This window comes from Castanea sativa, chromosome 5, assembly GCF_040712315.1.
Source record: "Castanea sativa cultivar Marrone di Chiusa Pesio chromosome 5, ASM4071231v1".
NCBI classification, from domain to species: domain Eukaryota; kingdom Viridiplantae; phylum Streptophyta; class Magnoliopsida; order Fagales; family Fagaceae; genus Castanea; species Castanea sativa.
In genome coordinates this window covers 8,383,636-8,406,546 of record NC_134017.1, presented here as the reverse complement: position 1 = coordinate 8,406,546, position 22,911 = coordinate 8,383,636, and the positions used below count along the sequence as shown (strand labels likewise).

The 22,911-nt window shown below is 33.9% G+C and overlaps 1 protein-coding gene and 1 pseudogene across 1 annotated transcript; both read right to left on the bottom strand.

The window, feature by feature from the left end:
- Positions 1-2,966: 2,966 nt before the first annotated feature.
- On the bottom strand, positions 2,967-4,600 carry LOC142634185 (uncharacterized; annotated as a pseudogene).
- A 6,244-nt stretch (positions 4,601-10,844) lies between these two features.
- LOC142634665 (protein SIEVE ELEMENT OCCLUSION B-like) lies at positions 10,845-17,634 on the bottom strand. The gene is made up of 6 exons (XM_075808953.1): positions 17,387-17,634; positions 15,130-15,234; positions 14,346-14,757; positions 13,009-13,151; positions 11,666-12,121; positions 10,845-11,432 (listed from the first exon to the last, which is right to left on the bottom strand). The coding sequence occupies exons 1-6, from the start codon at positions 17,585-17,587 to the stop codon at positions 10,845-10,847; spliced, it is 1,905 nt and encodes a 634-aa protein (XP_075665068.1). The 5' UTR covers positions 17,588-17,634.
- Between the last annotated feature and the right edge of the window lie 5,277 nt (positions 17,635-22,911).

The following is a 22,911-nucleotide window of genomic DNA, read 5'->3' as shown; positions in this document are numbered from 1 at the left end:
ATACCCATTCATACCCTGTTTATATATTCGTATGCAATGGTACTTTGGTCATATAGGTCTCCACGTAAACTGCACATGCGCACCCGGCTAGATATGCTGCGAGTACAATGTTGTCGCTTATGTTGAAGTCATTGTCCCTGCATATTTTACCATCTTTAATTGCATGTACAAAATACTAATGTGATACTATAATATGTTGGGTAATTCACAGTAGGTTTCACGTTATTGAACCTTTATTACTACTAGGGTCAAACTATGGTGGTACCAATAAATCATATGCTTTCACGATTTCATCCAAGATTTCTACAAGTTGTATATTCACATCTAAAGGGGAAACTATAGAAACTCACTGGTGTTGGGAATCAGATGAGTCGTTTAGCAAATCCATCCTTTTGTATACCTTGAGACTGCTTTATAGGTATTGAACAATGATCTAAAAGATATCGATCTTAAAATTCAGAGCCTTGAGATATGAACTATATTTAATGCTACAAAAACAAGAAAAATAATAATCATAAAATAATATAAGCACTGGTTTTACTAATATATTTTAATCACATGCATCAACCATGCATCCACAGTCTTGATTTTACTAAGTTATTTTTATTAAAAACTTGTTAAGATAATAGAGAAAACTAATCTTTTTGTTTTGTTTTTTTTTTTTTTTGCTCTATTGTTTGATTACTGAGAAAATTTACAAAATCAAGGTAATTGATAACTAAGAAAATCTACGAAAACAAGGTCAGGATCTTGAAAGTGATTCTTTTTGGTAGAGAATTGCATTGCATTGCATTGCGCTGGGTTAATTTCTTTTCAAAGAAGATTTTCCGCTCAACATGTCATCTGAGGACTGGAGTCCAGTCAATACTTGAAAGATTTTACACTCAAGTTTTGTATAAAATTAAAACTATGATAGAGATTCAAGAAGAATACACCTTTAAAGGATACCGATACAGATAAAAACTACTTATTTAAGTCACAATTTATAGTACCCAACATTTGTGATAAAATTTATGCTAAGATATACCCATTATTTTTATTTCAAACAATTACATATATATATATATATATATATATATATATGTATATTTTACTTTAGGTGTGTATCTAATCCATAAAAATGCGGACAGTTGTCGTAAAAAAACACTGTGGCTCTATTTGTTTCATTGTAAAATATATTTTAAAAACATTTTTTAAGTAATTGTTTCATTATAAAAAATTTTGTCAAACCTGTTAAAAAAAAATTTATTGACCGAAAAAAATTTGTGTTTAAAAGTTGTAAAAATATTTTACCAAAAATTTGTTAGTATAACATTTTCAGAAACTCAATACCCCTTTTCTTTTTTCTAGTGGCATTGGGCTTCAATGTGGGATTTGTGGAATTATATAAATTTCAGAAAATATTATTATATATGCAAGATATCTGGAGTTGTAAAATTGTCTTTAACAAATAATTTATTTGTGGAGTTATACAAATTCTTATATCTTAAAAAAGAAAATTTTAAATTAATTAGTTTGTGTCTCTTAATATTGATATATATTAGTTCAAATCTCTCCACCTCATTATTCAGGTATAAAAAGAAAATAATATTTTTTAACTATAAAAATATACTAGTTTTATATTTATTGTTTCAGGATACTCTTTGAAACTGAGAAGGCGTGAAGGACGAAAAGAAAAGAGTTAAACTAAAGACAAAAATAGATATTCATGACCAACATAATCACCAAAATAATGCAAACCATAGACAAATGCTCCAAACTCCAAAACTTTGTCTTTAAAAAATTGCTACAAAAAGAATCTCACGTGACGAAAACTAATTATTCATGACCAACATATATACAGCACAGAACATTTAAGATTGTAGCAAAAAAATTCCAGTCTAATATATGTACTTTATAAACACAATCTAAACTTTTTATTTTGTTCACCACCAGTACTAGCAATCCACAACCTACAAGATCATCTAAGAGAGCTGATACCCAACCTATATCACTATAAGCAAATTTCCATGAAATGATTTCAATTCTTTTAACTATGCAAAATTATTTTTTTAGCACTATAGAAACAGAGCAATAGTGACTTCATTTTGAAATCTACATAGCATGTTCATCAAAGCAACCCAAGGAAAATCTAAATTACTGAAGACCAGGCCAGATCAACACATGTAGAGGGCTGAAACATGTATACCACAGGGAGACTGTGCAGCCCCATTTCATTGGATGAAATAGAAAGATGAAAATTTTACTTGAAACCTGAAAATTTTATGAAATTCAGAGGATGTTATTACGTGAGAAAATGACTCAAACTTTTGTAGAATTCTTTAATGGTCATGATATTCAAACACAAATGAAACAATAGACAAGTTGTTGTATACAAGACAGTAATTCCCTCCTGCAAAGACAGGTTGTGTACTTCATTGGACTATGAATTTAAAGGATTTTCATGAAAGCATTTGAATGTACTATACATTTTGTGGGAAAAAGAACAGAAAAATAAATTCAGATTCGACAGTATTGATGTATCAGAATAATAAAATTCAAGTAGAGTAGTTACTTCATGATTGGAAAACAGTATTGATGTATCAACTCAAGTATAAAGGATGCCATGCAAGTATAAAACTACATACCTTCCATGTGGTCACTAGTCATGCAGCTGTGGGAAGGATCAAGCTTTGAGGACTTAACTATGCCCAAAAAAAAATGTCTAAGAGGTTATTAATATTAGGACATATGAAAAATAAAAAATAAAAAATTAAAGGAACAGGTAAGCATAAGAAAACGGAACAGGTAAGCATACGTAGATATTCATGACAATTAATTGGTAACCATTGTCTTGCATACACACCCTTGGTAAGCATTTTAGTTTCTACCAATAAAAACAAAAGAAAATTCACATAGTGCAACAAGTACAACATTGAAAATCCGATTACAACACCAATCCTATCGAGACAATCCCCTTTCCTTCACTAAAAATGAAATTCAAGGTGCCTTTGGTACTCATTTTCTAGCCACTTCAGCTGGACGTCCTTGTCATCACAAAGTGCTGCGAACATGTGCCTACCCTTCTCTTTTTCCATGAAGTAGACGGTGCTGAATAGATGAAGGTAATGACCCGAGTGCACCCCGGGAAGACTCAACACCATGTCCAGAATTGTTTTAACCTGAGTAGTTGCTGTGGAAGCAAATGGTGTACGGGTACCTACACTCCTACTTTCAAGAAAAACCTCTGAGATGCTCTTCAAAGAGTCAGACATCTCTTGCGCAACTGAACGCTTTTTTTTTTTTTTTTTGATTTCTTGCAAATTGGCTTGAAAAGGTGGACACTGGTTGCCAAGCCTTTCCCCTTAGTCATTGTCGGTCCTGCCCTCGACAATGATGGACCTTGAACCTCCATTGCGTCAACATTCAGAAAAGGTTCACATTGGGGATCAACAAATTGTGTGCTATCAGCAGAGTCCCCAGAACCTTTGGTAGTTTCCTTTGGCATTTGACTACTTGTGCAAAATGCATTTTTTCCCGTTGCAACTGTGCCTCCAAACATGATGTTCAGCGCCTCACGATTCGGCAAACGTTTATTTTTGAAGGTTTTTGCACTGGGACATGCCTACATGTGGAGAACCAGTAGTTAGAACACAATAATATATAGTTGTAGATAGTAAAGTTTGTCACAATCATGTAAAGTGAACTAACCGTAATCTTTCGGGTCCACCACTCATTAGTGGCCTGAAGCAGCCCAGTGCTAGCATCATAACCCAACCCACTCTCATTGTCAAAACACTCGTTATACTGCCTCCACCCTTTTTTCAAATGATCCCATTTGTTTTTAATCTGCAGGAAAGTCACCACTTTTCCAAAATGGTTATCCAACTGCTGAATCACTGCATCAACCCCAATTTTGGTTAGAAATCCTCCTCTCCTCTGGCCTTCTAGGACTTGAACAGCACAGAACTCACAAAAGGCTTGTAGTTCCTTAATGTCTTTCCAGTCAGCTCTCGGATCATTACTAGCACCGTCCTTCGATTTCTCCCTAACCATTTTTGCTACAACTTCCTTCTATACTCATTGAGGCATTTCAACAAACAGTTCATGTGCATGTCATATAATCAGTTAGGCATGCCCACATGAAAAATGCAAACTGAACTCACATATACATTTATATACAACAGAGGTAGGAAGATAATTTACATGCGGTATTACACGAAGGATCAAGAAACCCACATTATAGTGTCATGGAAAACACAAAACAGCCATACACAAACGTTGAACAGAAACACCACACACAACTGTTGAACACAAAAAAAGAAAAACAAAACCACAGATTGATGAAACCTCATGGATCACATTATAACCACACCAACAGATGAGAGAGCATGAGAAATTAGAGGCAACTTACCCGTGAATGCAGAGACCCACAATGGCAGCAACGATGTTCCAAGCGGAGAGAAGGTTTGCTCGCGCGAAGGAAGAGCAGAGGGGGTCGTTTCAGAGAGTTTCGCGTAATGGGCTTTCTTCTACCATGTGTGCTCTGTTTTGATAGTTTTGTGGTTGGTGAGTTCATTGAAGATGATTCAGACGGAGCATTGAAGAGGTTTGAACACATTCTACCACGGTAGTTGGGAGAAAAGAAGAAAGCTGAAGAAGAGAAAAAATATCCGTTGAACAGAGGAGGAGCGCATCGTTTTGATGAGATGGAGCTGGGCTTGTGCGATCAGATGGCTTCAGGTGTGCGCACCGTTGTCATCATAGATGGCTTTTAGTGAAGCTACACGGACACCCCATCACCCATGCGTTGGAGCTTTTAGTGAAACGGTGCGTCTCAGCTCTTTGTTTTTAGAAGGTGTCCATGAACAGTACTCCCCACGCGTTTTAAATTTTAATGAAATGCTTTCAGCTCTTTTCTTTTCATCCTGCATTTCCCTTAGCGCGTTTTTGTGTCACTGTACACGTGGGTCCCTACATATCACAAACGCAAACGCACAGACGCAGGAATAAGTTGAATCCAAACGCCCTCTATATACCATTATTAATTTTGATTCGCAGGTCAACTTAAGAAGGCTTGACAGTGAAACTCAGAATCTACCATTTGACATATTCAGAAATAAGAACTATTAATGCATGACGTGTCATGAAGTTTTAATTAAAAAAAAGATACAAATTAGGCTAAAATTTGGATTTGAAATGAGTAAGTTTCAGCCAGTTGAAGTTGATAAAAAAAAAAAGGTGGTTAGATTGTTTTTGACCCACGTGACCCCGACTTGCCCCAACTTTCCCCACCACATATTTACAAAATATCTCTCCCTTCCTCTTTGGCCGGCTAGCTCCCTTCTCCTTACTTTGTTGTCTGTTGCTTTTCATTTTCTCTCAAACATTCATCTCTATTACTCCCTCGTACTCTCCCACAGTACATACTCTACGACACCATCTTCACCATCATTTTTCTAGCAAAATCACCAGAAAATTCTTAGGAACCTTTAAGTATTTTCACATCTTTTATTTGAGATAAAAATTTCTAATCTTTTTGGTGGATTTATATGATTTTGCTAGAGTCTTTCTTTATCTAAGCTTTGATGATGATACCCATGTAATTTATGAGTTTTGGAAGTAATATTCATGTGTTTATATGTATGGGTTTTATGTTGGTGAAAGTATTTGATGTGTGAGTTTATAGTTTTTACAATGGTGGCTATCTAAGTAGTGATTTGGGGGTTTGGCTTTTTGATGTGAAATAGATGATGAATATAATTTTTATTGAGTTTATTTGGAGCTAGTAAAAGATTTAAATGGTTTGTCTTGGAGAATATTGTGATTTTGGTTTCATGGGTCTCTTGATGATGTTGTGTAAATCTTATAGAAGCCACTCATAAATTATTAAGATTTTAGTATTAGGAATATGATATTGAATGGGTTAATTTTATAAATTGGAGCCCATGCCTTGTGAATTAATTTGTTGAGAAACTTTGGAAGTGGAATACACATTATTGATGAAGTTAAATACTAGGCTTGCCTAATCAAAGTGCTTATTTGGCAATTCCTGATTTGTAGCTTTATGCTTATTGTGATAGGTTTGCTTAATATTGTTTAGGTTCTAACTAATCTCCTTTGGAGCTTGGAGAATTATGCTTTTTTTTTTTTGTGTTGCAAGGTAAATAGCTTTTAATGGGATTTTTCTCAAACAATCGTGTTGCATAAACGTTGTTTTTGGATTAAACACATTTTGGAAAAATATTTGTAGAACTATATTTTTCTAAAAAGTATTGTGTTGTGGCCCTATTATATATGACTATTTATGAAAAGTGCTTCATATTTGGTAACATGAATGGAGAAATACATGATTTGTTAGCTTGGAAAAGATAAGCATCTTTTATAAAATTCTTGGGAATGAATTTTATGGATTTATTGCATTATTTGCAAATTCTAAAGATGTTTTGTTTTGACTTGTGATATTTGGGAAATTGATTGAAAATCTTATTGACAAGAAATTATTTTGGAAAACTTGGGAATTTTGAGATTATGTTGGGTATTTCAAAGGTTTTTGTGAAACTACTTAAAATTGAACAGTGTTTTGATTTCATGTAAACTGTGAGCTCTTTATGCTTTTACCCTTGAGCTGTGACATATGATTATTCGGTGATTATCTAGTCAGATGCCGTAGTTTTTGTGACATTGGTATCTTGACACCCCATTTTTGTGGCAGATTGATGTCTTTGTGGCATAATTGATGTCTTCGTGGCATAACTGATGTCTTTGTGGCATAATTGATATCTTCATAACATAATTGATGTCTTCATGGAATAACTGATGTCTTCGTGGCATAATTGATGTCTTTGTGGAAAAACTTGATGTCTTTGTGGCATATCTAACGTCTTTATAGCGGCTTGTCATATGGCCTTGGGTTGGATTTTCAGGTCTTAAAAGGGTGTTTTTATAACTCACAGTAAATAGTATGTAGTTTCAAGTTGGAATACTTTGAGAAAGCTTGGTGCTACATTCTTTTAATCATTCTTGTCATTTTATTAAGAAAAATGGATTTGCTAGATTTTCATGGAAATTCTCAAATTGTAACATGTTTTGTAAAATGTTCATTATCATGAAACTTGCATTTCCCTCATCCCTATTAATTATGCTACTTACTAGGCTCTGTTTTATTCTATCATTTTACAAATTTTTTCAGAGTAGGCAACGATAATTTTGAGACAGCTTTTGGTGGCAAGCAGTAGTTAGAGTAACTACTGAAGGAGGCCGAACATTTGTGATGAAGATATTTAGTTGATCTACATCCTAAAGTAGGCTTGACTTATTCTTTTGTATCTAATAGTAGTCATGACTTTATTTCTACTAATGAGACAAATATATGATGTGTAATTATATTTATTCAGACCTCCATTCTTTTGTGGCCAATGGTCTTTGTAATTATTGCATAAAGCTTTCACTTACTTTGAGAGTATATTTAATGGAATTATTATAATAATTCTTGATGTTGGTACTTGATATGATTTATTTGGATTGAATTGTCAAAAAGGAAAAAACTACAGGTACTTTTGAGAAGTTTTTCTCATGCTTTGGACCATTTTGGGTTTGGGGTGTGACAAACCATGCAATTAGATATTATTTAAAAAAACATCACACAATCACAAACCAAGAGTTAAACCACATGAACACCAAGAATGATGATCCAGGAAAACTTTTGAACTATGGTTTCAAAGCAAAAAACCTAGAAAAGATTTTGTTAGGTTCTAAAATTTTAGAACAATTGACAAACCGTGAGCACAAACTTGTCTAGATATAGATTCCTAGATTTATAGGTTTGATTAGACAATACTCAATGTGTTACAAGTCAGAACACAAGAACACATAAGTCGCAGGAAGAAGAATTCGAAACATGCTAGGTTCGATCGATTGAGAGAATAGGTTTGACCGATCGAAACACGGGTCTGCAGAATTTTAATTAAGCCCAACTGCTCATTAAGCCCATTAAGTGATTAAGGTTTAGATCTATTTCACATAGTATTTAAAGACAAACCCTGAGACATGTTTTGTAGAGATTTTGGAGGTGCTCTTGTGAGATCTAAAAAGTATTGTGCCTTCCTCTTTCAAAGTCACTATCGAAAATCATTTTCATATCATTAGATCCGGTAGATCTAAAGTTGCTCCAACAAGATCAACAACTGTTGATGATCTAAACCTTCAAGGGTGGTCTTGGAGTCACAAACTAAGGAGTTTGTGTTGTTAAATCTTTGAGTGAGATCTCAAAGTCATAAGCGTGGGAGTTTATGTGCTACAAATCGAAGAGAGAAGGAGTTCGTGGATTCGGAACTTGTACATGGTCGTGTCAGTAAGTTACTACTAGAGGTAGCAATAGATTTAACGTTAAATCTGATTGTAAAAACTTCGATTATTTTATAATAGATTTGCTTTACCTTGAAGATAGTTAAGTCAAATCCTCCCATATTTTTACCTTGAAACTGTTAGTTTTATTGATTTTCTTGGGTTATCATATCGTGGTGTTATTTACTTTCTGTTGCTTTGCATGATATAATTTATTATTGTTTAACCTAAATCTGAATAATTAACCTAAGTAATCACTTGACTAATATATTAGGTTAAACAATTTGCTTTAAGGGGTCTAAACAAATAAACAAATTTAACCTAAACAATCCTCAATGCAACATTTCAATAATACAATGGAAGTTTATACAATAAATTTAACCCTAAATATACTACTACCTTATGTAGTACTTACTCACGTGACCACGCACAACACTAAATCCAAGGACTCTTCTATTTTGAAATTGTTACACACAAAAACTCCTGTTTGTCACTTTGAGACTCCACTCAAAGGTTTAGATCAAATGTGGTTGATTTGATATTAGCAACTTTCCTTTAAATCCAAATCTGTTGTTTATACAAGGTCTCGAGCTATAGCTTCAAAAAGGTTTGGAAAACTCCAGATCTATGTACAAAACACTCCCACTTGAACTCTCAAAAACGTACTCTAGGGTTTGCATTTGAATATCCATAAGATCCATCAAAACCCTAGATCCAATGGCTGAGAAAGAAAATAAGAATTCAGATATGCACGAATCTCGATCGGTCGAGAAAAGAGAGACTGTTTTTGCACTATCTTTTCTTACTTCATTAAGTCTTCAATTGTGCAGAACTTCATTTGTCTTGTTTTTGAATATTTCTAGACTAAAAACACTAGACGAAAACTAAGTTCTAAAAGTTACAATTTATTCATGGTTGCCAACCTAAAAATATGGACTTTACAGATATATTATTTGAATTTATTTTAGTGATAGAAAATAAGACTTTCTAGATAGACTAGTGTTGTTATTTATTTGTATTCAAATTAATTCTTATGTCTTTCTCAAAAAATTTAATTAATTAATTCTTATATTTTAGGATTTGTTGATGAGGTTATCTATCCTAGGATATTTATGAATGTTGAAAGCATTATTCTCCCTTTAAAGTTTAGAAGACTAGTTACCTCAAATTGACTAAATTATGTTTTTATTTTTCCAGTTTATAACATATTCAAAGAGAAAATTCTAGGTGATTAGGGTTTCAGAAACATGCCAGATTCGACTGATCGAGAGAATAGGTTCGACCAGTCGAAACACGGGTTTGTAGAATTTTAATTAAGCCCAACTGCTTATTAAGCCCATTAAGTGATTATGGTTTCGGATCTATTTCACATAATATTTAAATTAAGCCCTAAGACACGTTTTGTAAAGACTTTGGAGGTGCTTTTGTGAGATCTAAAAGGTATTGTGCCTTCTTCTTTCAAAGTTATTGTTGGAAATTATTCTCATATCATTATATCTGGTAGATCTGAAGTTGCTGCAACAAAATCAACAACTACTGATGATCTAAACCTTCAAGGATGGTCTTGGAGTCACAAACTGGAGAGTTTGTGTTGCTAAACCTTTGAGCAGGATCTCAAAGTTACAAGCGTGGGTACTTGTGTGGTGCAAATCCAGAAGAGAAGGGGTCTGTGGATTCTGAGCTTGCACGTGGTCGTGTCAGTAAGTTATTACTAGAGGTAGTAATAGATTTAAGGTTGAATTTGATTGTAAAAATTTCAATTTTCTTATAGTGGATTTACTTTACCTTGAGGATAGCTAGGTCAAATCATTCCTAAGTTTTTACCTTGAAATGGTTCATTTCATCGATTTTCTTAAGTCATCATATTGTAGTGTTATTTACTGTTCCGCTTTTATACATGATATGATATATTCTTGTTTAACTTAGATCTGAATAATAAACCTAATAATCAACTTAGTTAATTAATTAGATTAAATAATCTAATTTAAGGAGTTTAAACGAACAAACAATAACACTTTATGTGTTTTATTGATTAATGCAAAAATGTGTTTGAATTTAGTTAAAGGACCTAATGCAGCGCACTTAAGAAATTATACATACCTAATTAAGTGAGTCTAATTATCAGTGGTTGGCTTGACTAATGACATGAAAGATCCCATATAACATATAAATCAAAATTAAGAGTGTAAAATTGCGACCAAACTGTCGTTCATGATAAATGACTATTATTGCAACATGAAAATCAAAATATTACATAGAGATAACTTTTCATAACATTAGCATCAGGTCACCAACGAAATCAAGATGCCCTTTATTGTAGCATTACGCATAACATCATTAAACTTTTGACACTAGTAACGAACTTAGACACGCACACAATTATTGAATAGAAATAGTACGGAAGATAGAGAAAAAGTGCAGCAATTATTATCTTGTACATCGGCATATACTCAGCTATGCGACCCACATGTTGTGAACGACATAATTTTGTATATGAGTGATGCAAGAGATACTTTCTTCTAATGTGCTGCCTTCGTACAATGGTGTTTGTGACAGCATCTGAACCTGATATAAATCTCCATGATTTCGGAACAGTCAGCACATTTTTCAGAATGTGTGAGATGTCCAGCACTCGTCGGGACTTGAAACTCACGGCAAGGAGGTTTGCCTTTGTCATTATTGTACTGTGTCAGGAGACATTCTTCAAAAACACTCCCTTGCTGAATTATTAGCAGCTTCCATTCATCAAATTTCCGAAAGATTGTAAGAACTGTTGTCCCATATCCACTGAAAACCAATCTTGCCCCTTTGCACAGAACAACCCATCCTTTATCATTCCTGTAGGAAAGCAGCTTTTGGATTTCTTTTGTCCTTGTTTCCAATTCAGTAACCTTCTGAGAATTGTAAGGGTACAAGTTTTGTATTTTCTTCCAGAAAATGCCAAGGTCATCCTTGCCTTTACCGTCTTTTCCCACACCTAACAACTCTATGAAAATCCTTCTACCGCCCATGGCTAAATCCTTTTTCACCCTTGTTGCTTCTTGATGAAATTGGGCGATCCACTCATCCTCGCCTCCATAAAAGAAAATGTACTTCCCTTCATTGATCTGATTGAACAAGGGCCAAAATTTTATTTAAATCAGCTCAATAAAATTTGCTCCAAACATGCAGGAGTATTATTCAAAAAAAAAAAAGAAAAAAGAAAAAAAAAGAAACAAGAGAACATTTCTGTGTGTAACGTGTGTCTATATATATATATATATATATATATATATATAGACCGTCACAGCCCCAACGATATTTATATGTTTATGCATTTAGGTTTTTGAAAATAACATACCCAAGTTGATATGTTAGGACTGAAATTAATCATGGACAATCCAAACCAATCCTCTCTTTTGCACAGTTCTTTTTCCCTCTTATCATCGAAAGGGAAGGCCTCTATTCCCCATGTCTTAATCATGTGGAATGCATCTTGGTGTTTCACTGTCCCTTCTTCGTTCAAAACTACAATGATAGGCGTATTCTTGAATTTCCACTCCTCCTTAATGTACTTGATGCCTGACACTGATGAAAAGTGCGGCACTATGTACCACTCCATCTTAGACTGCAGCATCTCATACTTACTTTGCATCCACTGCTCCACAATTGGGATCCAAACGATTTTATACTGACCTGTCTTGGTTATTTCTTTGTGAATGGGCTTGAGAATCGAAACATCCTCCTCAGAGATGTCAAGGTCCGAAAATAACAACAAGACATTCTTTGTCTTCAACTCTTCAATCCTGCTAATGACCTGTTTGTGCAATTGAATCATTGAAGTAAGCTATGTTAACACCACACATCAATGAACTCCACATTATTATAAAAAGTGTGTTGTGCATACGTAATATAATTGCTCATATACCCTCAGTTGAAAGTTATCATTGTTTTTTAGTATAGATTGTACGTGATGTGTCTTTGTTATTTGTATCATAACTCTATTTTCTCTCTCTTGTGCGTTTGTTTCTCTAATAAATAAAAGAAATAGGAATGCATAACTAATTATAAATAGTGATAGCTATGGGCCAGAAATTCCATCGGGCTAGACAATAGTTTAATTTTTGCCCATAACGTTCGGAAAGGCTATTTTTGTAGGCCCAAAATAATTTTGGTTTGGTGACTTGATTATCAATGACATAGAAATTACCTTGCTTAAGCCATCTCAGTTTCAAATGAATGTAGAATATCTATTTCATGGTCCAGACCCCGTTATTGTGTTTAACATTATACATAGTGTAGTGTGATTTTTAAAATGTAATATGACGTGATATTGCAGATTCTTTTAAATTTGTAAAATTTAATATGATAATATATAATATATATTTTTAGTGTAGTACCACTGATTATTATGGCAATAGTTGTAGTAGAAATAAATTTAGAGAGTATCTGTGACAAGCCAATTGTCGTTTGACCTAGTAACACCTCTACTCTTGTGATGGCTCTATATTATGGAAAAATATTAAGACACCGGGAGCAAAATTTCATCTTCTTACATGAATAGTAGGTTTTATCATTAATTTAATAAGTACATGATCCAATATTATATTAGAGGAATAAACGCTACTCACAAAGTACTAAATAATTACTCTTAAATAAAAGATTTGATCCCAATAATGTATCGTATGGTTTTATAGAACTAACCAATTCATTAGTAACAGTAGTGTCTTTCTGCTCATCTTTTGAATAAGTGCTGTCCTCAGCAAAAATTAGCTTCTTGAAGACCTCCACAATGTCATGCGGGCTTTGTAAGAATCTCTTGAGATTCAAATAAGCCTCCCTTTCCGCTGCATTGAACAAAAATATTTGGTCAGAATTTTGAGCATGTTTTAAGTCTTTATATATATAGCATGTGCAAGATATCAAGGTAGCACTTGGAGAAAAATGAAATAATGATCGAGGTAGCCTGCTTTCTTGTGGGTGAAATCCCCGAGTGGCTAACCTTCTATTTGCTTGCAACGTTCTATCTTGTCTGTTAGTGAGCGGAGGATGGTAGTGATTTTGCCAGAAAAGGGCAAAAGTTCCTGTGTCCTATCACTGAAATTGCAAAACCGTAGTCATTCGCATTAGATTTTGTAATAATCATGTCTTTGTGATTATATTCACCATTTTCAATCAATTTAAGTTTTGTGACAAATGAATTTATATAATAATATTTTCAACTAACATTTCAAGGGCAAGGACTTACCAATCAGTGACGAGACAACACATTCGAGCCATGCAATCTACGATAGTTATTGTAAGTGCACAATTGCACCTGGACCCAAGAACAGTTATGGGCTCAGGCCCAATGAGCCTTAAACAATAAGAATTTGTAGAGTGTGGGCTTGAAACCCAGGTTGGAAGTATATGAGGATTAAATGACAAACTAAGGATTGCAAGTAATTGAAAACAACAAGGAATATTGTAACTGGGCCTCCTCGGACGTAAGCCGAGAGCTGTTCTTATATTATATCTCACCCTTAGTCTCTTGTCTTTTTAGGTTACAAAACGTTCCGTCCCTATTTCTGTTCCAGATCCCCCTTTAAATACCCTTCTTTTTAGTACTTTATACACGTGTTGCCCCAATCCCTCCCTTAGCCTAGATATTTCTTTTCTTAGTGCCTTTGAACAGTAACTAGAAGTTTCCCTTCCACTGTTCAAGTGTCACCTCCCCATTAATGCGGCCAGGGTAGTAGGTGCAGGGTCTTTAATGTGGAGGTAGCAGCCTTTATTTTTGACATTTCTTCAACACCGGTGCTTCTGGGACATTCTGGGGTTCACCCCCCTTAACCATTGGTCTTGACCGTGTCATTCCCTAACCTTTACCATGAAGTCTCAGATTCTCTGATGTCAGTCCGAGGGGAAAAACATCCTCGGCTAGGTCCTCGGATCCTTGGCGTATGGGCCGACCTAAACTATCAACAAGCCCTAAACTCAAGAGTAGGTCGGCCTTCCTTAGCAAGGCCCAATGGCCCATATCCCTATTAAGATATTTTTACTCCCCACAGTTATGATAGCCCAGAAGACGTCTACAGAGATACAGTCCTTGGCAGTTGAGAGTGTTGGTTCATCATTTAAATCAAGCTTAGTAAATCTTTGCTCCAACTTAAAGATGCACTCAATGACATCCAATGTATCCTTGATCAGATTGTTTAGTGCAATAATTGGTTTCCTGTATTTCTCAATACTTTGAGGAATTAAGACGATAGGTACTCGCTTCAAGATTCCCATTGATTTGGTGAGCTGGTCTGATGAGTAAAACTGAGCAAAGTGCCAGAATTCCCCATAGTCCAAAGCAAAAGCCGCAAGTGTCAACACAGCCTTCGCATCCCATGAATAATCTTTTAGTTTGTTTAGTATTGACATTGTTGTTACGTATGCAGTGTCCTCACCGGGATTCTTGCATGCCATCTGACAATTTACCATTATGAAAAACTCTCATGTAATATAACCATATAGCTAAATGATCGTCTTAACACTTATTCAGTCAGTATTTTAAATGGTACATAGAGTTTTGTATTTTACTATCATGTAAATTTTTGTTAAGGGTAAAAAAAGGGATGAGTCTGTGTTACGTTTAGGAAAATGTTAGAAGTACATCACCAATTTAACAATAAAAGTCCCACAAACTAACATGATAATTTATGTGATTTGAGCCAAATCAAGAGTATGATAAATAAAAATGTATATATATTTGGTTTAAACAATGATAGATTAGTTCATAAGTCTTGTGTGATAAAATTGTAATGCTATAACGTTGCTTTTGTAATTAACTAATTATACCTCGCTAGAAAGTTGCTTGAGCAAACACAATGGTGGAGTGAAGCTGTCTTCAAGACCGCTTTCCCCCGGGTTCCCCACGTATGGCTGCTTTGTTACTTTAGTACCCTAGAGTATATCAAAACCAACTAGAAGTGAGAAAAATGAAAAGATATTATATATGGAGAGATTTTTTTTTAATATCATTTTATATTGGTTGAGTTTAAATTAAAAACTAATCACTGGCTCGTACAATGAACTGAATTTTTTTTTTATATAAAAAAAATGTAATTTTTTCTTTAAAAAAAAAATATAAAAGTGATATTTATGGTAATTATTAATATGTATTTATTGTGATTATGTCGGTATATGGAACTATCCATTTTACCATTTAAAGAAATATGATATGACAATATTCTAATCAAGAATTTAAATATAAAAGGGTAAATTGCAAATTACACTCCTAAAATTTGGAAGTGATTAGATTTTATACTCTGAAATTTTAGAATTTGGATTTTACCCTCTGAAGTTTGGTGATGTTTGGATTTTACACTCTGACGTTTTAGAATTTGGATTTTACCCCTATAGTTTAGGAGTGTTTGGATTTTATTTCCTAAAGTTTTGGAGTGTTTGGATTTTACACCCTAAAGTTTCAGAATTTAGGAGTGTAAAATTCAAATACCCTTAAACTTTAGGGGGTAAAATCCAAGTTCTGAAACATTAGGGTTCAAAATCAAACCACCCCAAACTTTAAGGGGTAAAATCCAAATTCTGAAATTTCAGGGTGTAAAATCCAATCAACCCTAAACTTTAAGGGTGTAATTTGCAATTTACCCAATATAAAATAGAATCTAATTTCATCAAAATATTGATACTAGAATAATGAGTATTTTATATTAAATTATGAGGATTCATAAACTTATGTGGCAAGATATTAGTATGAACTTAACAAAAAAAAACAAACGCTCTTCAATTTTATATATATTATAAATATATAAATTTTTGCCATCTCCAACTATTTATTTTTGTTTAGAATTAACATGTTAATTTTTTTTTTTTGAAATGCACTCACACATAAGGGAGAGCAGGGATGGAGCCACCTTTGGACTTGGGGGCAATGGCCCCTCCCCCCACCCAATTATTTTTAAAAGAATATTATTATATATATGGGTATCAATTTTAGCAATTTTGTTCTATAAAATTTTACTTTATCCCCCTTAATGATATCATTGATTATTTTTTAAGAGTGTTGTTATAGTCACAAACTTTTCTACAACATTTTTCCAAACTGTTAATGTAGAAAATTTTTATTGGTTTACATTTGGGCCCACCATTTACATTATTTTTTTGTTTACTAATAACCACTTATCTTATTAGCAATTTGTTAAAAAGCTTGTACCTCTTTCATTTTCCTCATTGTAAAGACAATAAAAAATTTATAGATCTAAAATCTAAAATAAAATATACAAGCCAAAAAAAAAAAATAGCCTAACAACAAAAATTACTAATACTAACACTTAAAAAAATTGAGCCTAATAAATCAACTTTACAAAAAACAAACAACCCGGCTCTTTAAAAAATTTTAAACAAAATAATTTTATTTTTACCCAGCAACTCACAAAAAAAAAAAAAAAAAAAAAAAACCTCAATTGCAAAGCCACCCTAACTCCTAACTCTAAGTTCTGGCTCCATCCCTGATGAAGAAGGAAATAAGTTTTAACACAAAGACACATTACAAATCTCACTCGAAAATTATGATAACTTTGAAAGGATAGTGGGGCAAATTATACTACGTACAAAACGGGTTAAATTTTTATGCTTGTCTCTATGCCATTTCAAAAATTAAGACCATGAAAGTTTTAAAGAAGAGTTACTGCTATAGGTATCGCCAACCTTCCGACTATGTGTGCGTTTGGGATGAGCTGAGTTTTTTAGTTAATCTACACTTTCAGCTTATTTTTGTTATTATTTATGGGTTTCATTACACTTTTTGACTTTTTGATACTATTCATAAGTCCTCTTGTACTATTCAACTATCTTTTACATTTATCTATAATATTTTTAGCAAAAATTTTTCAGTTTTAATTAAATAAGTTGTTCACAAATGGACACTACGTGTTTATGAAGAAAAAAAAAAAAAAAAAAACCTTCAGACTGTTAGAAAAATTATAAAAATAGAAACCCTTCGGCCTACCCGTAAATAAAATTACAAAGAAAATCAACAGAATAAAAAAAATTATAAAAAGAATGTGAGGTCGTAAGTAGTAACATATACATATACCAGAACAATACTTTCAACAGTAGTGAAGGCAGGATGGAGAATGTTTTGGACAACAGCAAAAAGATAGCCAACATCAAACTTTTGGTCAGTACGAGAATGGGCGACGCTAATCCGTTTCTTGATCTCATCGTCGGACATTTTTAGCACGCTCCGCTCACAGTTAATGGCTGCGGAAACTGGCTGCTTGTTGTTGCTGGCCATGGTAGTATGTATTACAGAATAAAGCTAGAAATGTCAGAAAAGAAAGGAGAAGTTGGCTATTGGTAACGGTGTGGTGCAATAGCTTGGCCTATTGCCCTATTTATAGGCATCCGTACTAGAGTAAGACCAGTTAGCGAAGACTTGTAAGTATATGTTTTTCTAATAATCTAATTTCATTTCAGATTCGCCATCTAAGTGCAGTCCATCTAGTGGTAAATTACAACTACTCGTCAATGGTCAACTCCAAACTTTTGCTTCGTAAGAGTTTAAAAGATTAACAATGTAACGTCCCAGTCAAAGTGAAAAAAAAAAAAAAAGGGCGAGGGAAAGATCAGATTTTTATGGGTCTCACGTGCCTCCCAACTATCCCACCCATTCCCAACCACATATCTTGCAAAATATCTCCCTCTCTCCCTCTTTGGCCGGCCATCCCCTTTGTTCCTATTTTGTTTTCATTCTTTTCTTTTTACACATACCTCCTCTCTCATGACTCCCTCACTTTCCAACCGGTACTACTCCTCACCTCTTCCACCACCATTTTTTCAACAAGATCACCGAAAAACCCCATAGAAAAACAGTTCTAGCTAATTTCATTTGAAGCTTGAAAAATTAGGCTTTTGCAGATTGCGAGGTATAAGTAACTTTTTAATAGAATATTTTTGGAAAATAATCATATTGCATAAAACATTATTTTTGGGTTAAACACATTTTAGAAAATTGTTTGTGGAAACTATATTTTCTTAGAAAGCTTTATGTTGTAACTTTAATATATGTGATTATTTGTGAAAATGACATCATATTTGGCAATGCATATGAGGAAATGCATGATTTATTAGCATGGAAAAGATTAGCATCTTTGATTAAATTCTTAGAATGAATTTTATTTCTTATTGCATTATTTGCAAAATTAAAGATGCTTTGATATTTGGAAAAATTGATACAAAACCTTCTTGACAAGAAATGAGTTTGAAAGCTTTGAGAACTTTGTAAATATTTTGGATATTTCAAAGGTTTTTGTGAAACTACTTGAAATTGAACTGTGTTTTGATTTCATATAAATTGTGAGCTCTTCATATCTTTACCCTTGAGTTGTGACATATGATTACCCGGTGATTACCTAGTTAGATGCTATAGTCTCTATGACATTGGTATCTTAGCACCCGTCTTTGTGTCGGTGATTGTCATGTTGCCCTGGTTAACGATGTTGTTATTGCTCACAATGTATAGTACGTAGTTTCATGTTGAGATATTTTGAGGAATATATAGTATGTAATTTCATGAGAGCATCTTGAGAAGCTTTGTGCTTTGTCATTTATTCATTCTTGTCATATTATTTTTGGAAATGGTTTCATAGAATTTACTTGGAAATTCCCAAATTATAACATGCTTTGTGAACTGTTCATCATTATGAAAGTTGCATTTCTCCCACCCCATTAATTATGCTACTTACTGGGCTCTATTTCATTCCATTATTTTACAAACTTTTTCAGAGTAGGCAACTATCGTTTTGAGACAACGTTTTGGTGGCTAGCAGTAGTTAGACTAATTGCTAATGGAGGCTGACTTTTGTGATAGAGATAATTGATGATGTATAACTTAGAGTAGGCTTGACCCAATTCTTTTGTATCTAGTAGTGGTTATGCCTTTATTTCTACTAATGTGACAAGATGATGATATGTAATTATTTATTTAGACCTCCATTCTTTTATGACCAATGGTCATTGTATTTATTGCATAGAGCTCTGACTTACTTTGAGAGTATATTTAATGGAATTATTACGATAATTCTTGATGTTGGTACTTGATATGATTTTACTTGGATTGAATTGTCAAAAGAAACCAAAATCTACAAGTACCTTGAGATGTTTTTCTCATGCTTTGGACCCTTTTGGGTTTGGGGCGTGACAAACAAGTTACTAAATTGTTTGCAGAGTGATTATATTTGTGCTTATTTTTATTATATTTTCTACATCTACATATACTTAATGATAAATCAATATTACTAGTGGAAGTGGGGAATTTGAAACTTAATTCTCATAATAAATAATGGGCGAAAATACTATTTTGGTCCCTATATTTTGGAGCCACAATCAATTTAGTCTTTATATTTTGGTAACAGTCAATTTGGACCCTATTATTTTCAATTTAGAACCAATTTAGTCTCTGATGTCAATTATTTTTGATCATTTTCTTGGCAACCAAACACACAATACACCCAAAACAAATCGAACAATCAATCCCTAATTTCATCAAATCTAAACCACAAATCAAATAGTTTTTTAAACCACAACCTCTACAATGCAATGACATAAAAAAATACTCACTTAATCCAACACTTCCACAAATCAAAACCCCCTAATTATTTTTCAAAATGTCCATTATCAACAGCTTGAAATCATTCTCTTGAAATAGAAACAAAATTGAAATTTAACTCAGAATTACAAAGATGAGAAAGAGGACCAAAAACACTGGGTCTATGCGAGCAAATCGAGAGAGTTGTTTTAGATCCGGCCATGGAGAGAGAGAGAGAGAGAGAGGGTCAGTGCGATCTAGGTTTAGCTTAAATAAAAGAAAAGAAAAGACGAAAGAAACTGATGGTGATCAACAAGTAGTCTTCGTCCATACGGATCTTCCAAGACCAGTGATGTCCAAGATATTCTTCAGAAAGGAGAAATGAGAAATGTGCACCACAAACATAAAATAAGGACGTCCAAGCATGTCACAAGTCGTCCAAAAAGATTTTGGTCATCCATACCATGAGAAGGTATGGATGATCAATAAACACTTACTAAATTTCTGAATATTTTCTACCGATCATAAATGGTTAAACCATGATCACTCATCTCGGAACGTGGGGTGAATTCCCCAAAATTTGCTCCACTCTTCCCATGAAGTCCACACATCTCCCACGATGTTAGTGGCACCTAAAAAGTAGAACCACTCTAAACTCTCTATAAAAAGGACCAAGCCTCACCAAACCAAGGTAAGTTTTACTATTCATCTACTCACTATACTTAAGTTCTAGAGAGAAAACTGACTTAACCATCGGAGGGTCCTTGGCCAGTTTACCCCGGTCACCTTCAATATTCTCTTTCTTTCTCTTCAGGTCATCCAAACCATCATTGAAGTCCAGAGTATTTAGCCTACTGATTTTCAAGTATCATTAGAAACCATTAAAGCTTGAGTCATTGACGTTGCTTTTATCTGATCTGGGGTTTTTTTTTTCTTTGGTTGCTTTTCTAGGTTCCTTCAATTCAAAGTCAACCTCGTTAGATCTAACCTTCCTTTCTTTTCTTTCTATCTAGATTTGATTTCTCTCTTCTGACTCTCTTGCTTCTTTTCCTTTTCTCTCATGCTCATCTCTATGATGCTTAGTTTTTTTTTTAATTTTGTTTTGTTTGAAGTTCAAAGATCATGAGGTACAGAGAGGTTGATTGAGTTTTGATTTTTTTTAATCATTTATGATTAATGTGGCATTTAATAATATTTAATAGTATTTTAAAATATTTTATATTATTTTTTTATAAGCCTAATAAGCTTGAAATTGCCAACTGTTCAATCCGTTAACCGCATAGATATTTTCTGTTAGTGAATTAACGGAAGAGACCAAATTGACTACAAATTGAAAATAACAGGGACTAAATTGACTGCTACTAAAATATAGGGACAAAATTGACTGTGGCCTCAAAATATAAGGACCAAAATTGTGTTTTCGCCTAAATGATACCAAGCAATAGTACCTATTACAAGGCTCTTAGCAAACGCAATAAGTCGTTTTGATAAATAATTGACTTAAAAAATTTATTGCGAATTTAATACAAAATCAACCATATACTATTTTCATACTTGTTAATTAAAGAGATGGTGTAAATGCACTTGTAGTCCCTACATTTTGACCCGATTTCTATTTTAGTCCCTGCATTTTATTTTTACCACTTTTAGTCCCTAAACCAATTAACGCGTTCTATTTTGGTCCTTACCGTCACCCAACTAATAGAAAATGCTGACATGGCGAATGGCACAGTAAAATAATAATTAAAAAATCTATTTTGGCATTAAAAAATTGCCACGTCAGAATTTAAATTAAAAAAAATTAATTTCTTAATTTTAAATAAATGAAAAAAAAATTAAAAACAAAGTTAAAAACAAAAAATCTAGCCCAGAATGGTTCATGTTCTTCATCTCTTCCCCAGAATGGTTCATCTTCTTCCTAAAATAACTTGTTGGCCAGAAAATTATAAAAATCAATATTTTTGTTTCTATTCTTACATTTTCTTAGCAACCAAACATGCAAAACACTCAGCAATCTTCAAATGAGACCAAAACCCAACAATCACAAAAATACCAAAACACATCTCAACCAAAACACTAAAACATCTCTACCGGACCCAACCAATCAAACTCCAAACATCAAAACTCAACCAAACACAACAATAGACCAAGAACATCCTCCACCGATCCACCACCTTCAAACCCCAACAATGGCCAAAAAATCCAGATCTACCCACCACCTGTGAGCCCAGCTGACCACCACCACCCAGATCTAAAAAATTTCCTTTCACGAACCCATATGATCCCTTTTCAAATTTATCAAAAATCCAAAAGAAATACAACAGACTCAACCCAAATAAAGAGAGAGTGAGATGAGAAAGACAAGCACTTGTGGGAGCAGATTTTATCGAAGATGAGAGAAATCAATCGCCCACTATGTGCACCAACAACAGCAACATCATCGTCACTGTCTTGCGCGACAAATCCATCAGCCTCTGGAACCTCACCAAGGACGGGCCACTCCCACTTCGTTGAGGACGTGGTTCTCTCCTCTGACGGCCAGTTCGCTCTCTCCGGCTCCTGGGACGGCGAGCATTGCCTCTGGGACCTCTAGGCCGGCGTCTCCGCCCGCCGCTTCGTCGGCCACACCAAAGACGTCCTCTCCGTCGCTTTCTCAATCAACAACCGTCAGATCGTCTCGGTTTCCCGTGACCACACGATCAAGCTTTGGAACACTAGGACTGGGTCTCGTGCATTCATTTCCCTCGGAGAATGCTTCTTGTGCGTTCGTTTCAGCCCTAACAAAAAATCCATCATTTTTTTTGTTTTTAATTTTTTTAAATAATTTCTATATATTTTTAAACTGATAAATTTAATTTTTTTAAGTTAGATGCTGAGTGGACGCTCACGTGGATGTCAAAGTAGCATTTTTTAATATTATTTTAATAGACATGTCAGCATTTACTATGCAAACAGTGCACTCCGTTTGCCTCGTTAGCATTTTTTGTTAGTTTGATGACAGTAAAGACCAAAATAGAATGCGTTAATTGGTT